Consider the following 21904-nt stretch of genomic DNA (forward strand, 5'->3'; position numbering starts at 1 on the left):
TAAAGGCCTATCTCAAAATTTTGGCTCGATCAAATCTTCTAAATGGTCCCTAGAACATATCCTGAAAGTTTCAGGGTGATTGCTCAAAAAATGTAGGAGAAGATAGATTTTTAGACTCGATTTTCAGAATTTGCGATTGAAAATCGCTCACGCAATACAATTACACATAAGCGCTGACCTTAGACCAGCGATAATTTTGGCTAGGAACAATATTTTTCCATGGGACCAAAAGCAGCTGGTAGATATCACTCCCTTCTACCAGAAACAACTATAAAGTCAATTTCGAGAGAATTTTGATGAAGACCCCCCCCCCCCCCCCGGCCCCCTTAAAACTTCATTAGATACATTCCAAAAATTCTCCCAAAAACAACTAAAGATCGAAATAGATCTAAATCTAAGACAATTAGCAAAATCGGACAAACAGACTTGAATTTGTAGATCATATAATTTATAAAGCACATGTTATTGCCCACTGAAAGTTAAAAGGGCCTGTTAATAATTAGTTAATTTATATTTATGCCAAAATGCAACGTTACGCTACTGTCCACATTGATTTTGACATTTAACTATTTAGGATATTGAAACATGATTTGAATTACATGAGATTGATATGTTAATAAACATGTTCACTGTTCAGTGAGTAAAACTATGACATCAAAAAAGCTTAAGTTTTTATTAAATTATGATGATAAAATGGGTGATAAGTCCTCTTAAATGCATGTTTTGTAGTTTAAAATAAACAAATATTTAAGCACTGTTCCCAAGCATCCAAAGCACTTGCTGATAACAGTAATAAATGATGTCCATGATTTTCCATCATAAACTATAGCAGAGGCAGCTATTGAGGGCGTTCGTGGATGCCCTAGAATTATTATCTGGTGGCCCTTGCTTTAAAATAGAAATAGTACTGTCTATCTGATGATCTATATGATCAGGTTGTCCAGGACACCCTGCAATTTGAACTATTGACTGCTAGTGCTATCATACTGCGCGGCTGAGATCGTACACGTGTGGTGTCCTATTTCACTAATTTATAAGTTTCAGTTTTTGTTTGCTGTCGCCTGTGACACATTACATACATGAGGTCCTGTGTGTAACTGTAATGTAGTTAGAATAATTTGATTGATTAACATTTTGTCTCTAAATTATTTATTGTATTACTGTATAAATTTTAAATGAATTATAATTCTCTCCTACTTTGCTTTCATCACTATGATTTGATTTAACATCAGCTTTTTTTCTTAGATAATACAAAATGTCCCAAAGTATCGTCACAGCTTACCAGAATAAGTATGAGGATGATAATGAAGATAGCGAGGACTCTGAAATTCAGATAGTCTTTGTGAAGAGGAAAAACCACAAACTATGCAATCTCATCCTAGACAATTGCTTTATTTCTGAAACTGGCTGTATTGATAAGGTATGTACTTTTTTTTTTTATCTAGACACTTATTTTACTTCGGTGTATTCCAACAGCCACAATGTTACACAAGTGCAACCAGCCAATTACAGGAAGCCGAAGGATCTTTTTTGGCCAGTGACGGTTAAGGTAGTGTGTACCATACTTTCTTCGTCCGAGACTTTGCTGCAATGTGCAGCTCCTCATTTAACCCTCACACCCGATTTCTCGAGTATTCGGCTGAGTAGACCGGGGGGCTGCATAGACCACTCATGATCCTTAGCTGAACGTCGACGACGCTCACCCCACGACCAGGCAGTCAGTGGGTTTCGAACTCGCAACCTAACGATTGTAAGACAGGCGTTCTAACCAACTGCGCTACCTGGCCTATAATAGGGTATATGCAAAGAAATAATTTCAGTCAAAATTTCGGTCAAAACCGTGAAATTTGGTCAAGGGAACGGCAGAAAAGCTCCTCTTCAAAAATATTCCAAGATTTCTTTTTATATTCTGATGATTTTCCGTTAAATATCAAAGCTTTCTTTGACTCTTTGAGAATAGAACTTTGAATACCTCGATCGTGTCTTGTGCCATCCTCAGTGACCTTGTAAGATGGTCATTCAAGAAAAAGTCAGTCAAAACAGTGAAATTTGGGTCGCAGAAAGCTGAAATTTGAAAATGTCCAACCAGTAGGACATATTCAAAATTTTCATTGCATCAAAGGTTTCTCCGGATATACTGCTTCCAGTACCTTGATGGCGACTTGTGTCACTCTCACCGACTTCACTGATTGGTCACTGGTCAAAAATTCAGTCAAAACTGTGGAATTTCGGCAGAAAAGTTTCTATTTAAAAATACTAAAATTTGGTTGGAGGAAAGCTGTTTTATGAAATTTTCTTACAGATTAGGTATCAAAATTATGTCGGGTAACATGAACATTGAACAACTCATTTGAACTGTGAAAACAGAAATTGCAGTTATAATTTTTGTATTAAAACCAATCATTTTTTCCCTTTTTATTGATGAATCTAAATGTGTTCATGTATGCAATAAACCTCGAATATAACCTCATAGTTATCACAACTAAATAGCTTCCGATCTCCAAAGGCCTCAACTAAATATCCGAAGATCCCAGTCTGGATACTGGAACCTAGTTATAATAACTTTGAACCTGGTTATGACTTTGGAAACTCAAGGATAAAATGTGATTTTGAACAAAATTACATAAACAGATTATATACATGGTATATAAATATAACCTCCAGGTGGCGGACATCTGCAGCAGAGTTACGGAATGCGACCTGGCTCATAACAATATCTCTGATTGGAATGAGGTGAACATATTTTCTTTAATAGTCGCAGAATTAGTTTGGAGTGAAACTGATCGATGTTGGAGCAGCAGTTCGATTAATTCATGTGATTTATATTGCCATAAATTAATACATTTACTGCATTGAGCATTGGAGATGTAACAACAATCTGTTACTTATTGATGCCTCCTAATATTTGAATATCTGATATCTGTGTTCCAAAGTGGACAACAATATCCCTCAATCCTTTTAACAAAAACCCAACAATCATCAGGTATTCAGACTACTGGATGTTGGTAAACACATAAAGTTTCTAAATCTAAGTAACAACAAGTTGGGACGATGTGAACAAATACCTGAGAATCAGTATCCTTGTCTGCAGTGTTTAGCGCTAAGTGGTAATGATAATCATTGGGATAATCTGCTTTCTTTGCTCCCTTCATTTCCATCGTGAGTCAAAGTTGGCACGTATTGTGTTTTTTATGTGCCTGTTTCAAACGTGTATTATACAGGGTGTTACAAGAATCGTGTCCAAATTTGAAATTATAATTTCCCAAAGACCAGGGAAAAGGTGACAGTTTGGATGGGCCTCGGTAACCAGGTTGTCTTCTCAACAAGTTTTTAAAGGCCTATCTCAAAATTCTGTCTGGTTCTCTTCTAAATGATCCCTAGAATGTATCCTGAAAGTTTCAGGGTTATTGCTCAAAAATGTAGGAGAAGATATATTTTAAGACTCGATTTTCAGGGCACACCGCACACGATCAAAAATCGCTCTCGCAATACAATTACACACACGCGCTTACCTTTGACCGGCAATAATTTCGGCTAGGAACGATATTTTTCCACGGGATCAAAAGCATCTGTATTACTCCTCTCTATCAGAAACAACTAAAAAGTCGATTTTGGGAAAATTTCCATGAATACCCCCCTCCTCCTCCCCAGACCCCTGCCCCCTTAAGGGCCATTCAAAATATGGACATGAGTCTTGAAACACCCTGTACATAATGAAGTATTACTGATTTAAATTGTGTGTACTGTCGGATTGCCAAGAAAATTTGCAGTGTGTCCATTCGACGCTAATTAATTGGCAGCAATATTTGAGTCACGTCAGTAGTGTAGGTGAGTTCATTATTACTACCACAAAAGAGTATAAGTTATAAATTTCACCTGGTGATAACTGATATATACCCTCAGCCTGTCTCACTTGAACATTGGACACAGCAACATTACAAGCATGCCCTGTCCTGCAGACATACAATTTCCTAACCTAACTGAGCTCAACCTCATCGAAAACAGCATCTCTTGCTTTGATGATGTATCTGAACTCGCCACTACATTCGTCAATTTGCACACTCTGGTTTTGAGCGATAATCCTGTCAGTTCGTTTGGAGATAATCAACAAGTCAGTAATTGTTTTCTTTTTCTCCCTACTGGTTGGTTTACCAAATTATTTTCAGTGCGTTTTTGTGAGCAGTGATCTAACCCACACGTGAGCACATGGCGTACGGCAGCAAATTTGTAAACATTAGATCATCATTAATTAAATTCTCCGCGTTATGTCGTTTATGGAACACGCGCAATACACAATTCTAGACATTGGCGAGGAAATTCCGCGCGCTAACAACAAAGCGCGCGCGCCGGTCGGCCTTGAATTATATATCTAGCGAGCTAGCTAGCTTAGCTGCCTATTTTAAACTTAGGTCCATACGTGTTATTATGGTAACGGCTGTTATACTCGACCTCATATTCACATAACGACCAAATTTACTGTTAATTCAGTAGAGCTTAAATGTCTGTTCGACAGTCGACTGACTATATATATTCTAATATAGCAAGTCATTACAAAATTATCGATCGATTTCAGGTTGTTGAGAGATTTGAGAAGTTATCGAAGCTTCACGTGAATAACATAACAATAAACTCGTGGGATGAAGTATCCAAGTTGAGATGGTTCCCGGCCCTCTCAGATGTCAGAATGGTTCACTGGGATCTGTTTGGGGTGAGTTATTTTTAGAGAAATGTGGTTTTATTCACTGCTTAAATATTATGTATTGTTCGCTGAGAGATGTTTGAACTTTGAATGGCGACTTCTTAAGAATCAATAAACATCCTCCACCATTTCGCTGATCGCATGTTCTATGGCAGGACATGAATGAAGAAGACAGACGGAAGATGTTAGGAGCGTTACTTCCAAAAACTCACCTCATCAACGGAGCTATAATTCCAGACAGAGAAGCTGCAGAACGTTGGTACATGAGGAGGTGCCAGGCTGGGAACATTGAAACTAGCAGGTATTAAGCGGAAGTAGGGTCCTAATCCTATACTGGTCTCTTTATTCGTTCTACTGTATTCTACTGTTATTTGCATGAGATTGTTTGCATTCACGACTGAAATTGTAAGTGCATGGTAATAACTAACTGCATGAGCTGAGTATATCTGTTCAGTGACAGGATGTACTATGTGGATGATATTAGGTGAGGAATATGTTTTGTGAGAAATGTGTTCGTTTTGTGAGTGTGCGTTAGTTTGTTGTAGGGTTTGTTTTATTGACTGCAGTGAGAACAGAGTCTGTGAGCTGTGGAGAGGAGAAATACTATCTGGCTAAACAAAGCACACCCCGTCTAATTTACAAGACATATTTTAGTATTTAGAAATATGTGGTAAGTTTAGAAGACCATGTTTGCAGATTATAATATTATTTTTCCCAGGTACAAGGAACTATATGAGAAGTACGGAGAACTACCTGCAATAGGGGACATAAAACTAGGGGGAACAGACGAGACAATAACCCTGAAACTATGTGTACCCGAGAAGGGAGTTGAGATGGAGAAGTCCTTTAGTATCTACGATACGGTCAGTGGTGCTTTAGATCTTTAGATTGTGGCGGGGGGGGGGGTTATTACCCCCTCTACACTTTCTGTCTAGTGTTCATTAAAGATCATGTCCCATTGAAATGTCCTTGTTTAGTTTGTAGTTCTGTCTTTTATTTCTGTACTTCTTGGATAAGGATATCTTTCTTGTCAGTTAAAAACTATCAAAACACTAATAAAGACTGACTGCAAGTTGACGGGAAAAATACGTCTTGAGAAGGAGGGCGAGGATATCGCTAAATATGATTACAGTACGTCCTATATTCTCTTTCTTAAAGCAGTTGGTATTCGACAGATTGTTTTTCTTCTGATTTTTACAGTCTAATATAGACGGATTAAACGGATTAAACGAATATAGATGATTTTGAAGGTAGATTTTTCTCATCGATTTTTCTCCAGCGATTATACATAGATCTGACCTAAAGGATGGAGATAAACTGATAGCCCATTCTCGAAAGTATCTCTTATCCCTCCTTGATTCCTAGCAAAACACAGCGTATCGTATGTTCGTTAGTCAGTTTCCATGTTGTTTATAAATCATGTTTTGTTCTGTTCGTCAAGCTTCAACCAATAATGTTTAATTTTTTTAAATGTTAGAAACCTTTTCCTAATTCTATACTCATTAAAATGTAATCTATTCTGAACAAAGTTAACCAACTTTACCCTTATTTTCAGTATAAAACTGTAATGACTGGCCTGGAGAAGCAGCTAAAAGAGTACCTCTCCCTCAACATCTTCCTTCACAAAACATCAGACAACACCGTCTACACAGAATCCCGCATGAAGACGTCCTCACATAACTACGTGGTATCGGACACGGAAGCAAAACCAGGAGAAGTGAGGATAAAGCAGTACTGGCAGATGTTGTACCAAGTGATTAACGGTGTGCTGCCAGTTGTGAAGCCGGAGGAAGGGGACTCGTTAGTTTTTAGAATTGCTGCTAGGTTCGAGTGTAGAAGCTCGGTGGGGGCAACTTACAAAGAAGATCATGCTATGGGTAGACTGAAATAATTGTAATAATATGAAATTTTGCGGGTGAAGAAGTTTTCGAAGGAGAAAAGATTAAGAAAATTGATCTTGCTTATTTTGAACTATGTTAAGTTTTAAAAACTTAATACGTTGCCAGTTGCCAGTTACTTACTTAGTGGTCAATTTTTCAATGAGACAGGTTGTTGTAATATTTTATTCTCTCATGCAATGCCTGGTATGATTTGTTTAATTGTGCTTTATAATTTATGTTAGATATGTAATTAATTATGTGCGCGGTATTCCAGAATGTTCGTTTTATATTACTTAATTGATTGTTCTTAAGACATCGATTTTTTTTTCTGGCACTCTCGCCTTTTTGGCACCTTCGAGCTCTTTATGTTGATCTACTACCGAGAGGGGCAAGATACTATACATTTTGTCGGCTAATAACTGTTGGTAACTCCACCAAATGTCCAGTGAATATTTTAATGAGGAATGTCTGCAATAAAAATAAAGTTACTTTGGGGAAATTCATTTGCGACATACTAGGTCGTTATGATCATATTTTAATTTTTATAGAATAAGCTCGATTGAGTTATTGAATGATTGGGCAATGTGCATTCATGATATTTATAATAACGAATTGATTACAAAAAGCTTAATTTTGATAAATTTAGATTTTCTATGTATTTTCAAAATGTATATTTAATTATAGAATTAGTTTACAAAATATTCCAGTTTTCATTTTATCAGCAATTTCCAAGTACTGTGTCAGCACTAATGCTTAAAACGAGTGTAATATGATAATATTCGTAAATCACCGAATTTATCCCTACGAAAAATAGGTAGATCAATGATTACATAAGTTTATCAGACCTCAACGGCCCCCTCACCTTTTGAAGCCTCTTTTCCTCAACTCTCAACCTCCTTCAGTCCATTATAACGGCCGGTGCAACCCTTCTAGTGGACAGTCCCTTACTCTGAAATCTGAACTTAACCTTTAACTGAACCCTTTGCGGTCCACGACTGTTTAATCGTGGGAAATGTATTGAAAGTTCCGGTTAAGTACTACAGTGATACTGAGACTTGGAGCTGTCTGTGCGGTTTCCAGCTATAGCTTTTAAATAGTCTAGTTTCTTTTTAACTCCACCTTACGTCAGCCTCTTACAGCCCACCTTGAAATGTTAATATTCTTTAACAATGGAATGCCTCACAAGTAACCGGCATCTAATTTCATTTCTAGATCCGTTCTAAGCTTGGATTGGATTGAATACTAGATTATATGTCTTGTTGTTGTTCGGAGTGCTATTATTATACCGTTTTCCGACGGTATGTATTGGTCAGGAGAGTCTACTTTAGCTGCTATTATGTTATTATCCAGCACATTTTAGATGTTTACCCACTTGCCGGCTTCAACATATAAGTTATATCACAGTAGAAAACATTGCTCTGGATGAATATATTCACTATAACGTACTCGGAGCTGTTAACTTTGAGCGCTTAACAATGAGTCGTAGTTGCATGCTAAATAAAATTCAAGACTAGTTACCTTAAAGTTCTAATACTAATGCATATGCAGTTATTTTACCTAGACAATACTTTAATGCAGACTGCTTGGCAGTTCGTCCTCTAGATCTTTTTCTCTCCTAGACCTGATCCTGATCATTGTCTACGAGCCAAGATCTGGACACGAGACTAACCTGGCCTGTTCCTCAACAAGCTGACATTTAATACTGCTCCACAATTTCTACATTTTAGTACCTGGTGCTGGACATCCTCAAGTTCAGAGGTAGGCAAAGCATCTTAATGCTATCCTCTAGTGGGCTTTCTATGCCCAGCCTCTCTTAAAAAAATTTTTAAAAAAATCCTCAAGTTGTTTTATAGATAAGACTATAACATGATAAGACATGAGTCAATACCATGAATTTTTCTTTATCTTGTATAAACCTTGCCAGTAAATGATCGGGTGTAGGATTTGGCCAAGACCCTAAGCTGGGAATGATCTATTGGAGCAAATTTGCAATTAGCCTTGACAATACGTACAAGAGGTTAACATAAAATCAATTGAATCTCAGATGGAATGTCATTTATATGATAATATATGAGTGGTGACCGGTGTTACCACTTGTAGTAGTACTAAGTATAAAATACACCCACTACTCACTAGACAACAAGCACTGTACCCAAATTATGTAGCTCTATAATGTTGACTGTTACTGACTTAACATCCGTGAAGTACACGTGTAGATTGGTTAATTCGCGGATTATTATAACGACTGCTTTGTTAACGTAATGCGTGGTAAGTATAAACTTGCTGCCGGGTTTATACAATGCACTATTTATAAATATCTTCACCCTGTACTGCACGAGTTAACGATTCCAAATCTGCTTTTTTTTAAATCTTTCGTCTTTCGAGCTCGCTCGGTCTTCAATTTTTAATTATGAGCATGAGCATTGTCTTATGAGCATTGTCTTTTTTTGTATGGGTGGGTCTTTATTTGGGGGTGATTATGAGCATTGTCTTTTTTTGTACTGATATGGTAGGCTTTTTTAGTCTTTGCGATGCTTATAATATATTCGAACTTCACCATTTAATACAGATTTATTTTGCAGGATCAAAGCGTTCATATCATCATTGCTCCACTAGATGGTAATTGGTAGCAGGTAGTATATAGTCCACCTGTAGGGTAATTAATGATCTTATAATGTCTCCGAATTCTGATAGAAACTATGTCCGCCACGAGCGGTTAAATCCTGGACATCATGTTCCAAAAAGGAAGCTACAGTCTGCATGTGTAATGTGTGTTTCTACCTTCTATAACCACCGGAATAATCTAGAGCAATTGATCCAATTAAATACAATCTCTCCATCCACAAGCCACACTTTTGACAACTACTGACTATGTGTAATGTGCTCTTGTTTTGTTTTATATGGAAATTTTCTGTAATTGCAACGTAATTCTTTTGTAATTTATACCACACGACAGGCAGTTCTTTAAAAGTGGTTAAATTAAACTTAATTAAGCCACCAGCAAGTTCCCTCTAATTTCCACATATCAGTCATTAGAACTGGTAAAAAACCTCAACCATTCGACAGATCGCATTGACCTGTCATAAACTTATCATTGCATTTCTAGAGATAAACGGTACACTGATCCCTGCATAGTGCATGTCTGAAACAAAGACCTCGAAATGAGGTTCATATCACAAAACCACTTCCATAATCCCACGTGTATTATATCACGTGACCTTTGTAGTTTTAATCTCGAATATTGGAGAAGTTTGTGGTGGTCTTTTGTCACGTTAATTTTCAGTTTCTGAAAGGTGGCGGAAGTTTTATCTCCTTATTACTATTTTCAGATCTACTAATTGCTGATTATTGGCCGCTATATTTCATCTATTAGCGAGGTTATACCAGATCACCAAACTTGTTGTCTATGTTTTTCTAGGTTCTCTATTACTGTTTAAGACCCCTGATTCTGACATATTTCTACATTGGCCGGCGCAATTCGGGTGTTCTCGAATCTTGGTTGTTTTGAAATAACGAACGAGAGCTGATCTTTTGATACCAAGTATTAACCCTGCTTAGCTTCCAAGACAACTGTATATAATTATCAATTGTGTGACGATATTATAGCTACCGGATATTTCAAACCATATAAATATTTCTATAGATGTTTATTATCTTTTCCCCCGTAATCAAGTGAAAATGGTTAAAATACCAGTGGCGACTTGTTTTCTCTTGATTTGTCATGTTATGACTGTAGGGTCAATTCTTAATAAAACCAAGATCAAACTCAGAGAAATTCATCTAGGTAAGTTGTGGTTAAACTTACTTGCCTCGGTACTCCTAATAAATACTGATAATAACATTATACTGCTCGGAACTAATATTGTACCTCGTGATACATCAGCCAGTTTTGGACAGATATCGTTTTTATCTCATTTTGCTGAGATGGGACATTCTCAGGAATATTAGATCGAGGAGCTAAATATAGAGATGTTTTTACTTTCGCGTTGGATTACATTGAGAATGACGAAGAACTATTACCGAACACAAGGATAGTTCCGTATTACAGGGCTATTAACACCAACCCTATCAACATCAGTAAGAGAGGTAATATTACCAGCTATTCAGTCAGGGGTGTTGAATAAGAAAATACGAATACTTCATGTGAACTCGATTTCAAATTTATTTCATGTAGGCGTAGGTACATCTAGCTCCCATAAAGTTTCTTAGTAGTATAAATGACACGTTTCAATGTTGCGTATAAACCAAAATTCGTAGTATTGACATATTAAGTGAAAACATCGCTCTGCTTGCAAAGAGGCTTGTTTTCAAAGAATTAACAAAACTCCCTGCAGTATTTGAACTACTACAAATAGGAGTATCGGCGATAGTGTGTCTAGCACCCTCTACCATCACCCAGCAGGTGGCTAACTTTGCTAACCAAAAGAAAGTGCCCGTCATTGCTGTCACTGCTACTGGTAATTTTTCTAGCGTATCCCAATATTTTTTGGAGCCTCTTTGAGGTGCTTATTGACTATAGTGTTTGGTTCAAAGTGTGGTTGCGTTGTGATCACTCCTGCTTCATTATTGAAAGATTGAAGAAGGCTTAAAATTTGCATAGGAATTAAGCTCATTAGTCATTTCTACCTGATTTCTCAATTGCCATATATCCAGATGGCAATAACTTCATAATTGTGTACTTCAATATCTACAACAGATCCGTTGCTGGCAAACAAGGAAGACCGACCCTATCTACTACGGATCTCCCCGAGTGATTCTCAGCAAAGTTCCGCCATATCTGATATCTTGTCCTACTTCAGGTGGCATCACTTCTCTATCCTCACTTCATACGATCCTTACGGTCAGTTACATCTTTATCTTGTGTTTCCCGGCTACTGATTATTGATATAGTCTGTTGGTTTATGATTAGGAATATGATTTCAGCGAGTATGTGCGGGTAAACTTGAAACTACCTTATCGGACCTTATTTGGACGGATATTAAATGAACGGACATAATTATGAACGGACATTAATATAAACGCTAGAAGGCACTCAAAACCATCAAAAATCCGATTTTTTTTGATTTTTTCAAACTTTTTTATTTCAGAAAATGATTTTTAAATCCATTTTATACATTAAGTAAGAAAAGCAGTCGTTAAGCAGTAAAAAATGTTAAAATATGTGTACATGATCAGTGTCTAATGTCGCATATCATCTTCATCAAATGGATTTTCGTGCATGAAATAGTTCAACGTTGAAAAATTAACTTTTAAAATTAACCAACGTTGGCCTATAAAACGTTAAAAAAATGTTCATTCGCAATCTAAAATTAAATACAACGTTAAAACGCTGTTCAATTTTAAACGTTGCTCATATCAATTGGTTCATCTTTTTGGGCGTTCGTGTAATGTTTTTTATCCCAGTTTCAACGTCTTTTCAGTTTCAACGAGTCAGCTAGAAACTTGATCTCTATTTCCAGACTTTCATAATGATCATTAGGCTCACAACAGCTGGAATAAAATAAGTTAACCTCCTTTCTGGCTCACTTGTGGGCTACTATATATATATTATATAACTGTCTAATTGAATAATTGGAAGAGAACTCCATCAGGCCTAGCTGAACCAAGCGGGGAGTTGATACACCTTTCACAAGCAAGAGCCACTTTGGTCTACTTGCTGTGAATTATCTCAGCTACGCCTACATGGGTTGGGGGTCCCCCCTTTTCTTTTTTTTGGCTTTGCTGTTTGGTCTGCACTGATCACCATTATTTAGGACTCGACATGATTTAGTGTTTTACAGTGTGGGAGCTTGGGAGTAACTCTTAGAGGGAATATCTTCGATCAGATTTGCAAGGGTTTTGCTTGACCGTCCTTTTTCCAGTTCCCGCTCTCATTAGCGATTCATCAAGAGCGCTTTTTCCATGGGATTTATTTTCGTTGACTTAAATATTGCGTAGTCTGAACTCTGATATCATTGTGGTAATTTAATTTCCCGAAGCTGCAAGATTTTGCAGTTTTTAATTCCTGGGTGCAGATAATTATATAGACTTAAAATAGAATTAAAGTCGATGTACCAAGCGCTTAAAGTTAAGGGCCGTTGCAATCTATAAAAGTATAAATAAATTGTATATTGGAGGCACTATTTAGTCTCGTCTAACTCTAATATTATAAATATAATGCGAATAAAATGGGGGTGACAGGCTCTGTTAATTTTGTGAGAAAAATCGCCATCAGGTCTAGATTCTTTTCTTTCTCAAGGGCTCAGGGTATCCGTATAGGTAATAAGATTTCAGTAATGTTTCTCCGTTTATTATTCGCATTTTTTTATTTTATAGTAATTGCCACGCGCACGACATATTTACTTGGGGACCCCAGGCTATTATATTCATAAACATAAAGATTCGGCGGATTAATGACAGGCTGAGCGCCGCCCAGTAACAACATATTTGCCACGGCTAGTTCTCTAGGAATCAGGAATCTCATGTTGCATGTCTACAGTATTGAATTATAATCAGTGCGCAGTTAATATATATTATATTTTATTACAAGCATCCAATTTAAATTATTAGTCACCCGTATCTTAAACTATAAGTATATCTATCGTTTGGAGAGCTGTGCACTGTGCATTCCCACATTCAATTTCACTGATAGTGATGCAGCTAGATTTCGAAATGTACCAGGAACTTGTAATTCATAGACTGTGTATTTTATCAATTACCATATTAGGAACCGACCGGATATCCGGCTGAATATTTTTTTTTGAAACGGAGAAAAGTGGTTTCCAGAAAACATTCTCGGTCCGAGTCATTCTCGATACGTACCTCCCATATCGAGAGCTCCCGCTTCCGAGATCGTTTTGGAAAAGGGAGGCCTGCCAGCTGCCTTCAAGTAGATGATTTTGGATTAAGCTGATTAGTTCAACATGATATAATAGTTAATATTTGACTGGCAGTGATGCACGCCGCCGCCGGACGCCGCCGCGCCGGCACATTTTCACACGCCGCCACGCCGATACCTCCGAAGTCGGCGTAGCGTGAAAATTTAAAAAAATTTCAAAGCAAATTTTTGTTGCTACTTTTCCCATTCTTAGTAAGATTTTTCGAATCATTCACTGCATACCAGCTACTAGTTCTGAAATAGAAAGAGTATGGAGCCAGTCGGGGTTGATTTTGAACTCTATCTAGGAGATCCAAATTGTCAAACGACATTGTTTAGAATTTGATTTTTCTTAAATATAATTGGGACAATGTGAAGTCATCCCTGAATGTAACTGAGTAAACTGAATAATGTTTCTTTTAACAAAAGGAAGACCTTTTTCTTGTATTAGCCGTTTAATATGAACATTCCTATTTATTGAAACATAACAGGAATTAGGAATTAACAAAATTAGGTCATATTACAATAACAGTGATTAGGTCAAATTACAATAACATTGATTCCAGGTATTGTAACACTTATAGTAGAGGCTCTTACGGGCAAAAAGACGTGTTTTCTGCTACGAGTTTAGAGACCTAACCGCTAATTGGACACAATAGTATGATGTCTAAGGATCGATAATATGTTAAGAAGTATAAATTTGGCCTTATTAGTCACGTGCTATACCAATGCGCGTTTTAAACTTTGACAGTCTATTACTCTAAGGCAAATAAAGTAATTATATCCATATTTTGTCAGCAATAAGATCACATTATTTTCTATTTAGTGTGAAAATATGAGCTAGAACGGACATAATCTCGCTGAGTTATAGCTGTTTGAAATTTATGATGAACGCGCGGGTGCCAATTGATAACAACTAAATGCTTTTGCGCGTAGTGCGCGTCGAAAATTTGGCAAAAACGCTTGCGGAGTGACAATATTCAAACTTCGATTAAGTATATGAAGTGGGTACTTCTCGGAAAGGAAAAATTTAGGCAAACACGATGTGACTATTTTTGGGTTGATTTAATACAACTGCAAAAAATTATTCAAACTTAAAGCAAAAAAGTCAAAATTTTTACCACTTTTTTGGATTTTTACCTCAGAACAAATAGAGGGATTTGTTTTATTTTTATACAATCTTGTGCGGCTGTCTTTTAGCTATCTTTATGCAAGTTTTGCCGACATGCCAACAAAATTAACTTGCTCAAAATATCAAAAAACATGGTTTTTTGGCCTATTTTTGGCCCAAAAATCGGTTTTTTGCGATTTTACCCCAGAACAATCAGTCCAATCATCTTGAAACCACTTTCAATCGATTCTACGGTCAAAAATACGTCTAGTAAGGTGTATCTGGGGTCCCTAACGTATCGAGCAGACAATGCCCGTAAGAGCCTCTACTATTAAAGTCATTATACTCATGAAAGTCCAAACTAGAGTTTTCTGATGGTAGCATTGATAATTGTAGTTCAGCGGGTGGATGTCGTATTTTATGGGGCTACTCGCTGCTATGAGGCCACTTCGTTACGTTCATCATCACAATCACATTCAGCCACGCGACGTTTTCGCCATAAATGCTGTAAAAACCATACTTATATTACACTATTATTTCATGCGCAATTTTTGTGGGCCTGGAAATTAAATTTTGACAAAATTATGTTCCACGCCGCCGAACGCCGCCACGCCGGGCCATTTTGGGCACGCCGCCGCCGGTTGGCGAAAAATGAACCGGCGTGCATTACTGTTGACTGGTTGATAAGTTATTTGTTACATAATTCATCCACTTACAGGTATACACGGCATAGCGGGGATACAGGAAGCAGCCACAGAGAGAAACTGGAAGATAAACAACATCCAACACTTTCTTGTTCCTGCAGATGTTTCTAAACTAAATGTGTCGTAAGTTGGCAACTTTATTGATTTGGGAGTTAAAGTTTGTAGCTGAATAATGAATTGGGGACTAAATACCCGTTAAATGGGAGACTGTTAAGTGTTAAATATGTTAGCTGAGTTAGTACTCACTGCTTCTCAGTAACCAAAATAATCTTTTCATCCACACAACACTTATCATTGTCTCACAGTAATTTATAAGATCTATCACCCAGAAAGGAGCTGGAGCGGGTGTATAAGAGTGAGTCCCGTATCATGGTACTGAACTGCGGAGCAAGTGCAGCTGGACAAGTGCTCAGACAGGCTGAGAAGTTTGGTTTGACCAGGGACGGGTATGCTTGGATTGTGTCAGACGGGGTTACCGGCAACTTTGTGAGTATGGGGCTAGGAGGTTTAGAACTTTTAATTTTAGTGTGCATGTTTTAGATGGCATGATACTTTTAGTATTTAAGTTAGGTGGAGAGATAATTTTTTGCATGAAGATGAGAAATTAAATGTGACTGACTTTGCGACTTGCATGAAACTGATTGATGGAAATGTGACTGTTACCTGTTATACCTTACTTTTAGGCATATTTAAGTAATCGGATAATGAAGCTACATTCACTTCGTCGCAACCAAGGAGTATGGCTAACAGCATTTTAACCATTGTAACAGCATTCTTACCATTTTGCAGCATTCTTACCACTCTAACAGCATTCTTACCATTTTGCAGCACGTTTTGTAAAAATTATTGGTTTTCTGTCACAACCCGAACGGCCAAGCAAATTTTGTTAGCTATTTTTCGCTGAACGTATACAAGCACAATCAATTCAGAAATTAAATATTAATTTTAAAATTTTTAGTTTGATGAATTTATCTTATAAAAGTATGAACAGATTACTTCTTGTTCGCTCATCTACAAAATTATTCCGTTTAATATTAGGATCATTTCTACTTTTCTAGCATCGCCTATTTTCAGAACGATCTATCACCGGGCAGGAACAATGTGTTTGAGGGGTATTTAGATGGCCTGATTGGCACAATGCCAGCTACAAAAGATGGGGCTCTTTATCGCTCTTTGACTGACGGGCTAAGCGACAGATATGATCTCAAGAGACGAGATATTACCGTATGACACATTAACTTAAACTTCTTTAACTGAACTTCTTAGACTAAAACTTCTTAGATTCAATAATTTTTGTGACTTATTTGGTAGTTTGGTAATATATTATATATTATTAGATTCAAACTGTAGTTTTCTAGTTAAACATTAAATAGTTTCGTTTTTCAGTTAACATATGTATTTATTTTTGATTGCCCTATTTAAGTATTAGCTATTTAATTGACTTAATTCAATTTATGATAGTTACCATCGCTCTAGAGTAACCTAACTAATTTTTCAGCCGTTTGCAAGGCTTGCATTTGACTCTGTTCTGGTATTTGCACACGCTCTACACGGATATTTTCGGTAAGCACTACATCTGATTACTGTAACCATACAAAAACTTGGGATTGTGCCAGCAATGATCGTACATGTTTTCACTAAATAGTTAGCCGACAATTAGAGATATATCTTTATAAAACTCCTCAATTGCCCCAATCGTGTCTCCAGAGAGAACATAGCATTAGCTGAACAAAATATAAATGTTTGGGAGGAACCAGGAGTTGAATTTAGAGATGGCCCGTTGTTCTACGAGCACCTAAAACAGGTACATATAACAAGGACCAGGGCTGAAGTCTGTTTCTACTTTCTTGATTCCTGAATTTTTCGGGTTCACAAAATGCCGGTTAGCAATTATGCGCTCTACCTAGTCTGTATTTGTACGCTTTAATTGAAAGACCTCTTTAACTTAGCGGGAAAGAGGGAATTGTGAGAAGCCCACCTGTTGTAATGTTTTGTAACCTATATGTTAAGGTTGAAGTTGATGGCGCAAGTAAAATGTTGTCGTTTGACGAGGACGGTCAGATAAAAAACGCCAAGTACGACATTGTAAACTTTGACGCAGTGAACGGCTACTTCAAGGAAGTAAGCCATCTTGATAAACAGTTACTTTTATTACCTTTATTACTTGTTAGGTGCAGTTAATTTAAGTACATCATACAACTTGTGCCATCCTAAAACTCCTCAGGTAGGATACTGGTCACCACAGACCGGAGTAGTCCTGAATACGGATATGGAGGTGTTCTTCAGTGGTGGAACTAAGCAAACCCCGTCCTATCAGATAGCTACACTGGAGGGCAGGCACCTTGTACTGGGCATAGACGTGGTATGTTGGCTGCTTTCTTGATTAGTTTCATTGTATTCGCATCATCCTTAAGCTAATTATAGATCTGATAAATTCTGGTGGGGAGGTGAACTATTTTTCACGTGATAGCGATCAACCAATCATGATCGCTGTTGCGTTTTATGACGATCATTGTCCCCACCGGATTTGCTATATAACTTCTATTTAAGTCGAAGCTAGATTTATATCAGATTAGATTTATATATTTCTGGACTTGTAGTGCAGTTGAAGCTCAATTTAGCGACCCTTCTTGGGGACAAAATTCCACAGTAAATTGAGAGCCCATAAACTTTAATTTTATCTTACCTCAGGACCCTCCGTTTGTAATGCACGATGAAAGTTGTGGTGGGGAGATCGCCTGCTATTCTGGGTATTGTGTGTCTCTGGTTCTAGAACTTTCGGAGATGCTCGATTTTACTTACGAATTCGTTCATGTGAGAATTAATTAGATTGTTATTGTCTTTTTTGATCTTTCTCATGTGTCATTTCTATTAAATGTTGCGGGTGGCCCTCTCGAGTCTACGACTGATAGTAATTCTGTAATCTGTATATCCTCTTTCACGCCTCTTCCCCCATATTTACAGCCGTCTGATGGAACATGGGGTGGACTGGAAAAAGACGGAAAAACCTGGACAGGGATATTCAAGGATCTGTTGGACAGGAAGATAGACATAGCAACTGTCCACATGTCAATTAACAGCATCAGAGAGGAATTTATAGACTTCTCCGTTCCCTTCATGCAGGTATTTACTATGCTGCACACATGGGCAGGGTGGCGGGTGGTCAAGAAGTAATAAAATATTGAGTGAGGGATGGCCTCATTTCGGCGACAGACGAAAGGGACTTCTGAGATCTAATATCAAATGTCTATAAATTATCTTTATTCTGATAATTTTCCGTTTATCAAAGCTTTCTTTGGTAACATAACTTTCAGCACCTCAATTGTGTCTTATGCTATCCACAGTGAACTCATTAATTGGTCATTCAAGAAAAAGTCAGCCAAAACAGTAAAATTTGGGTCACGGAAACCTGAAATTTGAAAATTTCGCACCGAGTTTTAATCGACCACGTTCACCATTTATTGCAATTCAGGCCCATTACTATTATTATTAAGTTAAACTGATACTTACTGATACCATGACCAGGCAGGCCTGACGGTGGTAGTGAAGGGTGAAGAAGAGACGAGTGACGGTTATTTCTTTCTCTCCCCCTTTAGTGCGGATGTCCTGTAAGTATTGATTAAAGTTCTACTTACAGACTGTACTAAAATCTCCAAAATGCCTCACCTGACCAAATATACAACATTCCTGTATTTCAGACTTGATCATTATCACTGCACCTCAGAACTCCCATATCTCTATCAATCCCAAGACATTTTATATAAAACAAATTAAAATGTTGTGTTTACACTCCACCCTCAGATATGCTATTGGAGCGGCAGTTTTTGGAGTTATTATAATTGTGTGGGTTTACAACCGGGTTAGTAATTCTAAATTTGTCGAAAATTTCCAGTTCCACCATCGAAAAATATGCGAATTTTGTTCTGATTCATGTCGAGAAGAAATACTGGTTTGATACGACGATACACCCACAATTTAGCACTGTTATAATATGTAGTTCGATCAGTCTATCTTAATGCCTAACTATAGTTAGTTTTATACACTAACCGGTTATACAGTTAGTAACTTAAAACCTCCCAGATATCCCCAAACGGGTTGTACTGGAGTAAGCAGTTTGCGCTAATGTCCTGCAAGTGCAGCATGTGCAGGAGGAGACGGAGGGAGGGGAGACAGTTTCAGAGACACAAAACCTGCGCTATCAAACAGTTGGAGGCTCAGGAAGAGGTGTTTGGTGAGTTTTGGTGATGTTATTTACTTATTTAAGGTTGGAGAGCGCTGTTTGGTGAGATTGTGTGGTGTGTATTTTTGGAACTTTTTTCCACCTGGAAGGTTCTTTAAAATTCAGAATATTCAGTGTATCAATTTAGGGAGAGTAAGGATGCCGTGCAGTTTGGTGAATAGTCGTATTGTTTGCCGTAGACATAAGGGTCAGGTCGATTGAGTGTGCAAGAAAACTTTTTATTCGCATAATACTATATTATATCATATTCAATCTTTCGAATATTTGAACGATTATCATGGTACATGGTCCCAAAATATTTCCAAAGTTCAAGCTCGTAAACAGCAAACTTCACCAGAATATGACTCCCTACCCTCCAATTCAGCCCAGTTGAACATGACAAACTCTTCCTGGATAGTGTTCGCATCTCTTCTCAACCAGGACCCCGTTATCAGCTGGCCTACCAGTATCTCCGGAAGAATTGTCCTCCTCTTTTGGTGGCTTGTCGTTATGGTGGTTCTGGCCATGTACACTGCTAACCTCGCTGCCTTCCTCACTAGTCAGTACTTATATTTGTTGCAGTGGAGAGTTGTGCAATTAGTATTATCGATTAATATGAGTTTTATGTATCTTACTGGACTTACTGATTCCTATTGATTATTTACCTGATATAAGGTACAATTTCAATGATGCAGCAATCTCTATCATTCCACACAGTAACGAAGATGACAACTGGGATATCAAAGATAGAAGATCTGCTGAATCAGGACCGCTACAAGTGGGGGACTGTGAAGGATACCCACCCAGAGGTAGCCTTATCTAACAGTGTCAGGGAGGACTTCAAAACTATCATCCGCAAACAGGTGATAATTTGTGACATCTTAAATACTATTTTGTTGCTCTTTATTTAATGATAAGACTTAGTGAATACCACACTTTTTTGCTCGCGTTTTGGTTATACACTTGATTATGTAGTTGTTTGTTTTAGGACGCCGTTTTAACAACTGACGAAGGATTTGCTCGGGTTTTGGAACAAGAGTACGCGTTCATATATGAAAGTCCAATTTTTGAGTACATGAAGAGGAAGTTCTGTACTTTGGAGAAAGTTGGTGTCGGAGAGTTCTTGAGCTTTGAGTTAGTGAAATTTTGAGGATTTTGTAACTGTAGGAGACTTTAATTGTACGTTGATATATTTATACAGCTTTCTCATTCTGTCAAATGATAAAATAACTTGGTATTTGATAACTAAACCAAGTTGCATTAAATTTCAGCTACGCATTTGGCTTTCCACCTGACTCACCCTACATAGACGTAATAAATCAAGCTCTACTGAAGCTGCAAGAAAACAGCAAGCTAGATACACTGTGGACAGCTTTACTGGCTAACACGGGCCAATGTCCCCCTCGACCACCCACCGCTCAGCTGACCCTGCAGTCCCTGAACGGTGTGTTCACTACACTTGCAGTGGGACTTGTAGCCAGTGTGTTCGCTCTCATTGGGGAGTATTTGTATGTCACGTGGTGTGATGTACAGGGTAGAACTGTGGGCTGTCCTCCCAAGCAAGTGAGTCTTGTGTGTTATCTTATAGATTGTATTATTGGGATTATTGTATGGTTGTTCAAATCAATGATATGTAACTGCGCCAGTGGATCATTTTATTTTTGTACTCTATTTTCGAGGTTGGACAAAAATTGAAAAACCTTCCTTAGAAAACTAACAAACTGTCCTATTTTCAGCGGCCCAAGTCCATGTTAGAAGCGCTGAAGAGGAGATTACGATTTCTTGGCCACGACCTGAAACATTCGTTCTCACCTCAATCAAACATAAACAAATCAAGTAACGACACAAACGATGTTTTCAAAGACAGTGAAAGTGTTGAATTAAGACAAAAACTTAGAAATAAGACTGATCATCACGTGGCTAACGACACGTCTGATTCGCTAACAAACAATGAGTTATCAGCCAACGAAATCCAGGGTATCGACCATGAAGAGGACTCATTAGAGTCGGAATCAGAGATTGATGATTACAGTCAAACTGGAGAGGAATGCACTGAATGTGGCCACTAGAGCTCATCATATTGACTCAGCTCTGTATAAATCAGAGAAGATATTAGATAGGATTTCTCGACCAGTGCATTGATTTATTTGCTGCATATTTGACAACTGGCTTTGTGCTCTATTTTCATGATGTCTGATGGTGGTCTCAATATTATTCAGATTTTAAGTAATTACGGTACTTCCATTATATTGGCGAGACAAAATCAAAGAAAGTTAAACTAAAATCTATGTACATTCAAAATAAACAATAAACATGCGCCATAAACTGTTACAAATCTTTACAGCTGCACAAAATGTATACCATCACAGTTACTGACAAAATTTTTGGGCTATAAGATCGTGTTCAAATTTTCAAAGATAAATCATGAATCTTGA

The 21904-nt window shown here is 37.6% G+C and overlaps 3 protein-coding genes across 8 annotated transcripts in view; all 3 read left to right on the forward strand.

Annotated features, from left to right (window-relative positions):
* Positions 1-21904, forward strand: part of LOC134816130 (erythroferrone-like) — a 75930-nt gene that overhangs the window by 13842 nt on the left and 40184 nt on the right. The window lies entirely within an intron of this gene.
* Positions 1243-7299, forward strand: LOC134814941 (tubulin-specific chaperone cofactor E-like protein). 5 transcript variants are annotated; one of them, XM_063823304.1, is made up of 10 exons: positions 1243-1420; positions 2665-2733; positions 2984-3159; positions 3904-4111; positions 4574-4708; positions 4855-5000; positions 5418-5562; positions 5734-5830; positions 5979-6075; positions 6255-7299. In XM_063823304.1, exons 1-9 carry the CDS (start codon positions 1256-1258, stop codon positions 6062-6064), a joined length of 1227 nt encoding a protein of 408 aa, XP_063679374.1. In that variant the 5' UTR covers positions 1243-1255; the 3' UTR covers positions 6065-6075; positions 6255-7299. The 5 variants fall into 5 exon arrangements, with proteins under 5 accessions (XP_063679374.1, XP_063679375.1, XP_063679376.1 ...); XM_063823305.1 differs by having other exon boundaries at positions 5979-6080; positions 6255-7269; XM_063823306.1 differs by having other exon boundaries at positions 5979-6088; positions 6255-6342.
* Positions 10306-21538, forward strand: LOC134815493 (glutamate receptor ionotropic, kainate 2-like). The gene is made up of 21 exons (XM_063824031.1): positions 10306-10363; positions 10519-10665; positions 10914-11036; positions 11276-11419; positions 15265-15373; positions 15580-15736; positions 16325-16474; positions 16749-16813; positions 16958-17054; positions 17261-17371; positions 17475-17612; positions 17942-18064; positions 18215-18373; positions 18776-18858; positions 19052-19109; positions 19331-19481; positions 19828-20028; positions 20187-20332; positions 20458-20603; positions 20741-21032; positions 21206-21538. The coding sequence occupies exons 1-21, from the start codon at positions 10306-10308 to the stop codon at positions 21536-21538; spliced, it is 2991 nt and encodes a 996-aa protein (XP_063680101.1).

This window comes from Bolinopsis microptera, chromosome 5 (assembly GCF_026151205.1).
Source record: "Bolinopsis microptera isolate Bmic1 chromosome 5, MBARI_Bmic_1.0, whole genome shotgun sequence".
Taxonomy (NCBI): Eukaryota; Metazoa; Ctenophora; class Tentaculata; order Lobata; family Bolinopsidae; genus Bolinopsis; species Bolinopsis microptera.

Coding starts and splice junctions, on each gene's coding strand:
- LOC134815493 (XM_063824031.1), top strand. CDS start 10,306: ATGACTGTAGGGTCAATTCTTAATAAAACCAAGATCAAACTCAGAGAA. Junction 16,475..16,748: donor TCAAGAGACGAGATATTACC/GTATGACACATT, acceptor CTAATTTTTCAG/CCGTTTGCAAGGCTTGCATT. Junction 17,055..17,260: donor TCTACGAGCACCTAAAACAG/GTACATATAACA, acceptor CTATATGTTAAG/GTTGAAGTTGATGGCGCAAG.
- LOC134814941 (XM_063823302.1), top strand. CDS start 1,256: ATGTCCCAAAGTATCGTCACAGCTTACCAGAATAAGTATGAGGATGAT. Junction 2,734..2,983: donor ATATCTCTGATTGGAATGAG/GTGAACATATTT, acceptor AACAATCATCAG/GTATTCAGACTACTGGATGT. Junction 4,112..4,573: donor CGTTTGGAGATAATCAACAA/GTCAGTAATTGT, acceptor GATCGATTTCAG/GTTGTTGAGAGATTTGAGAA.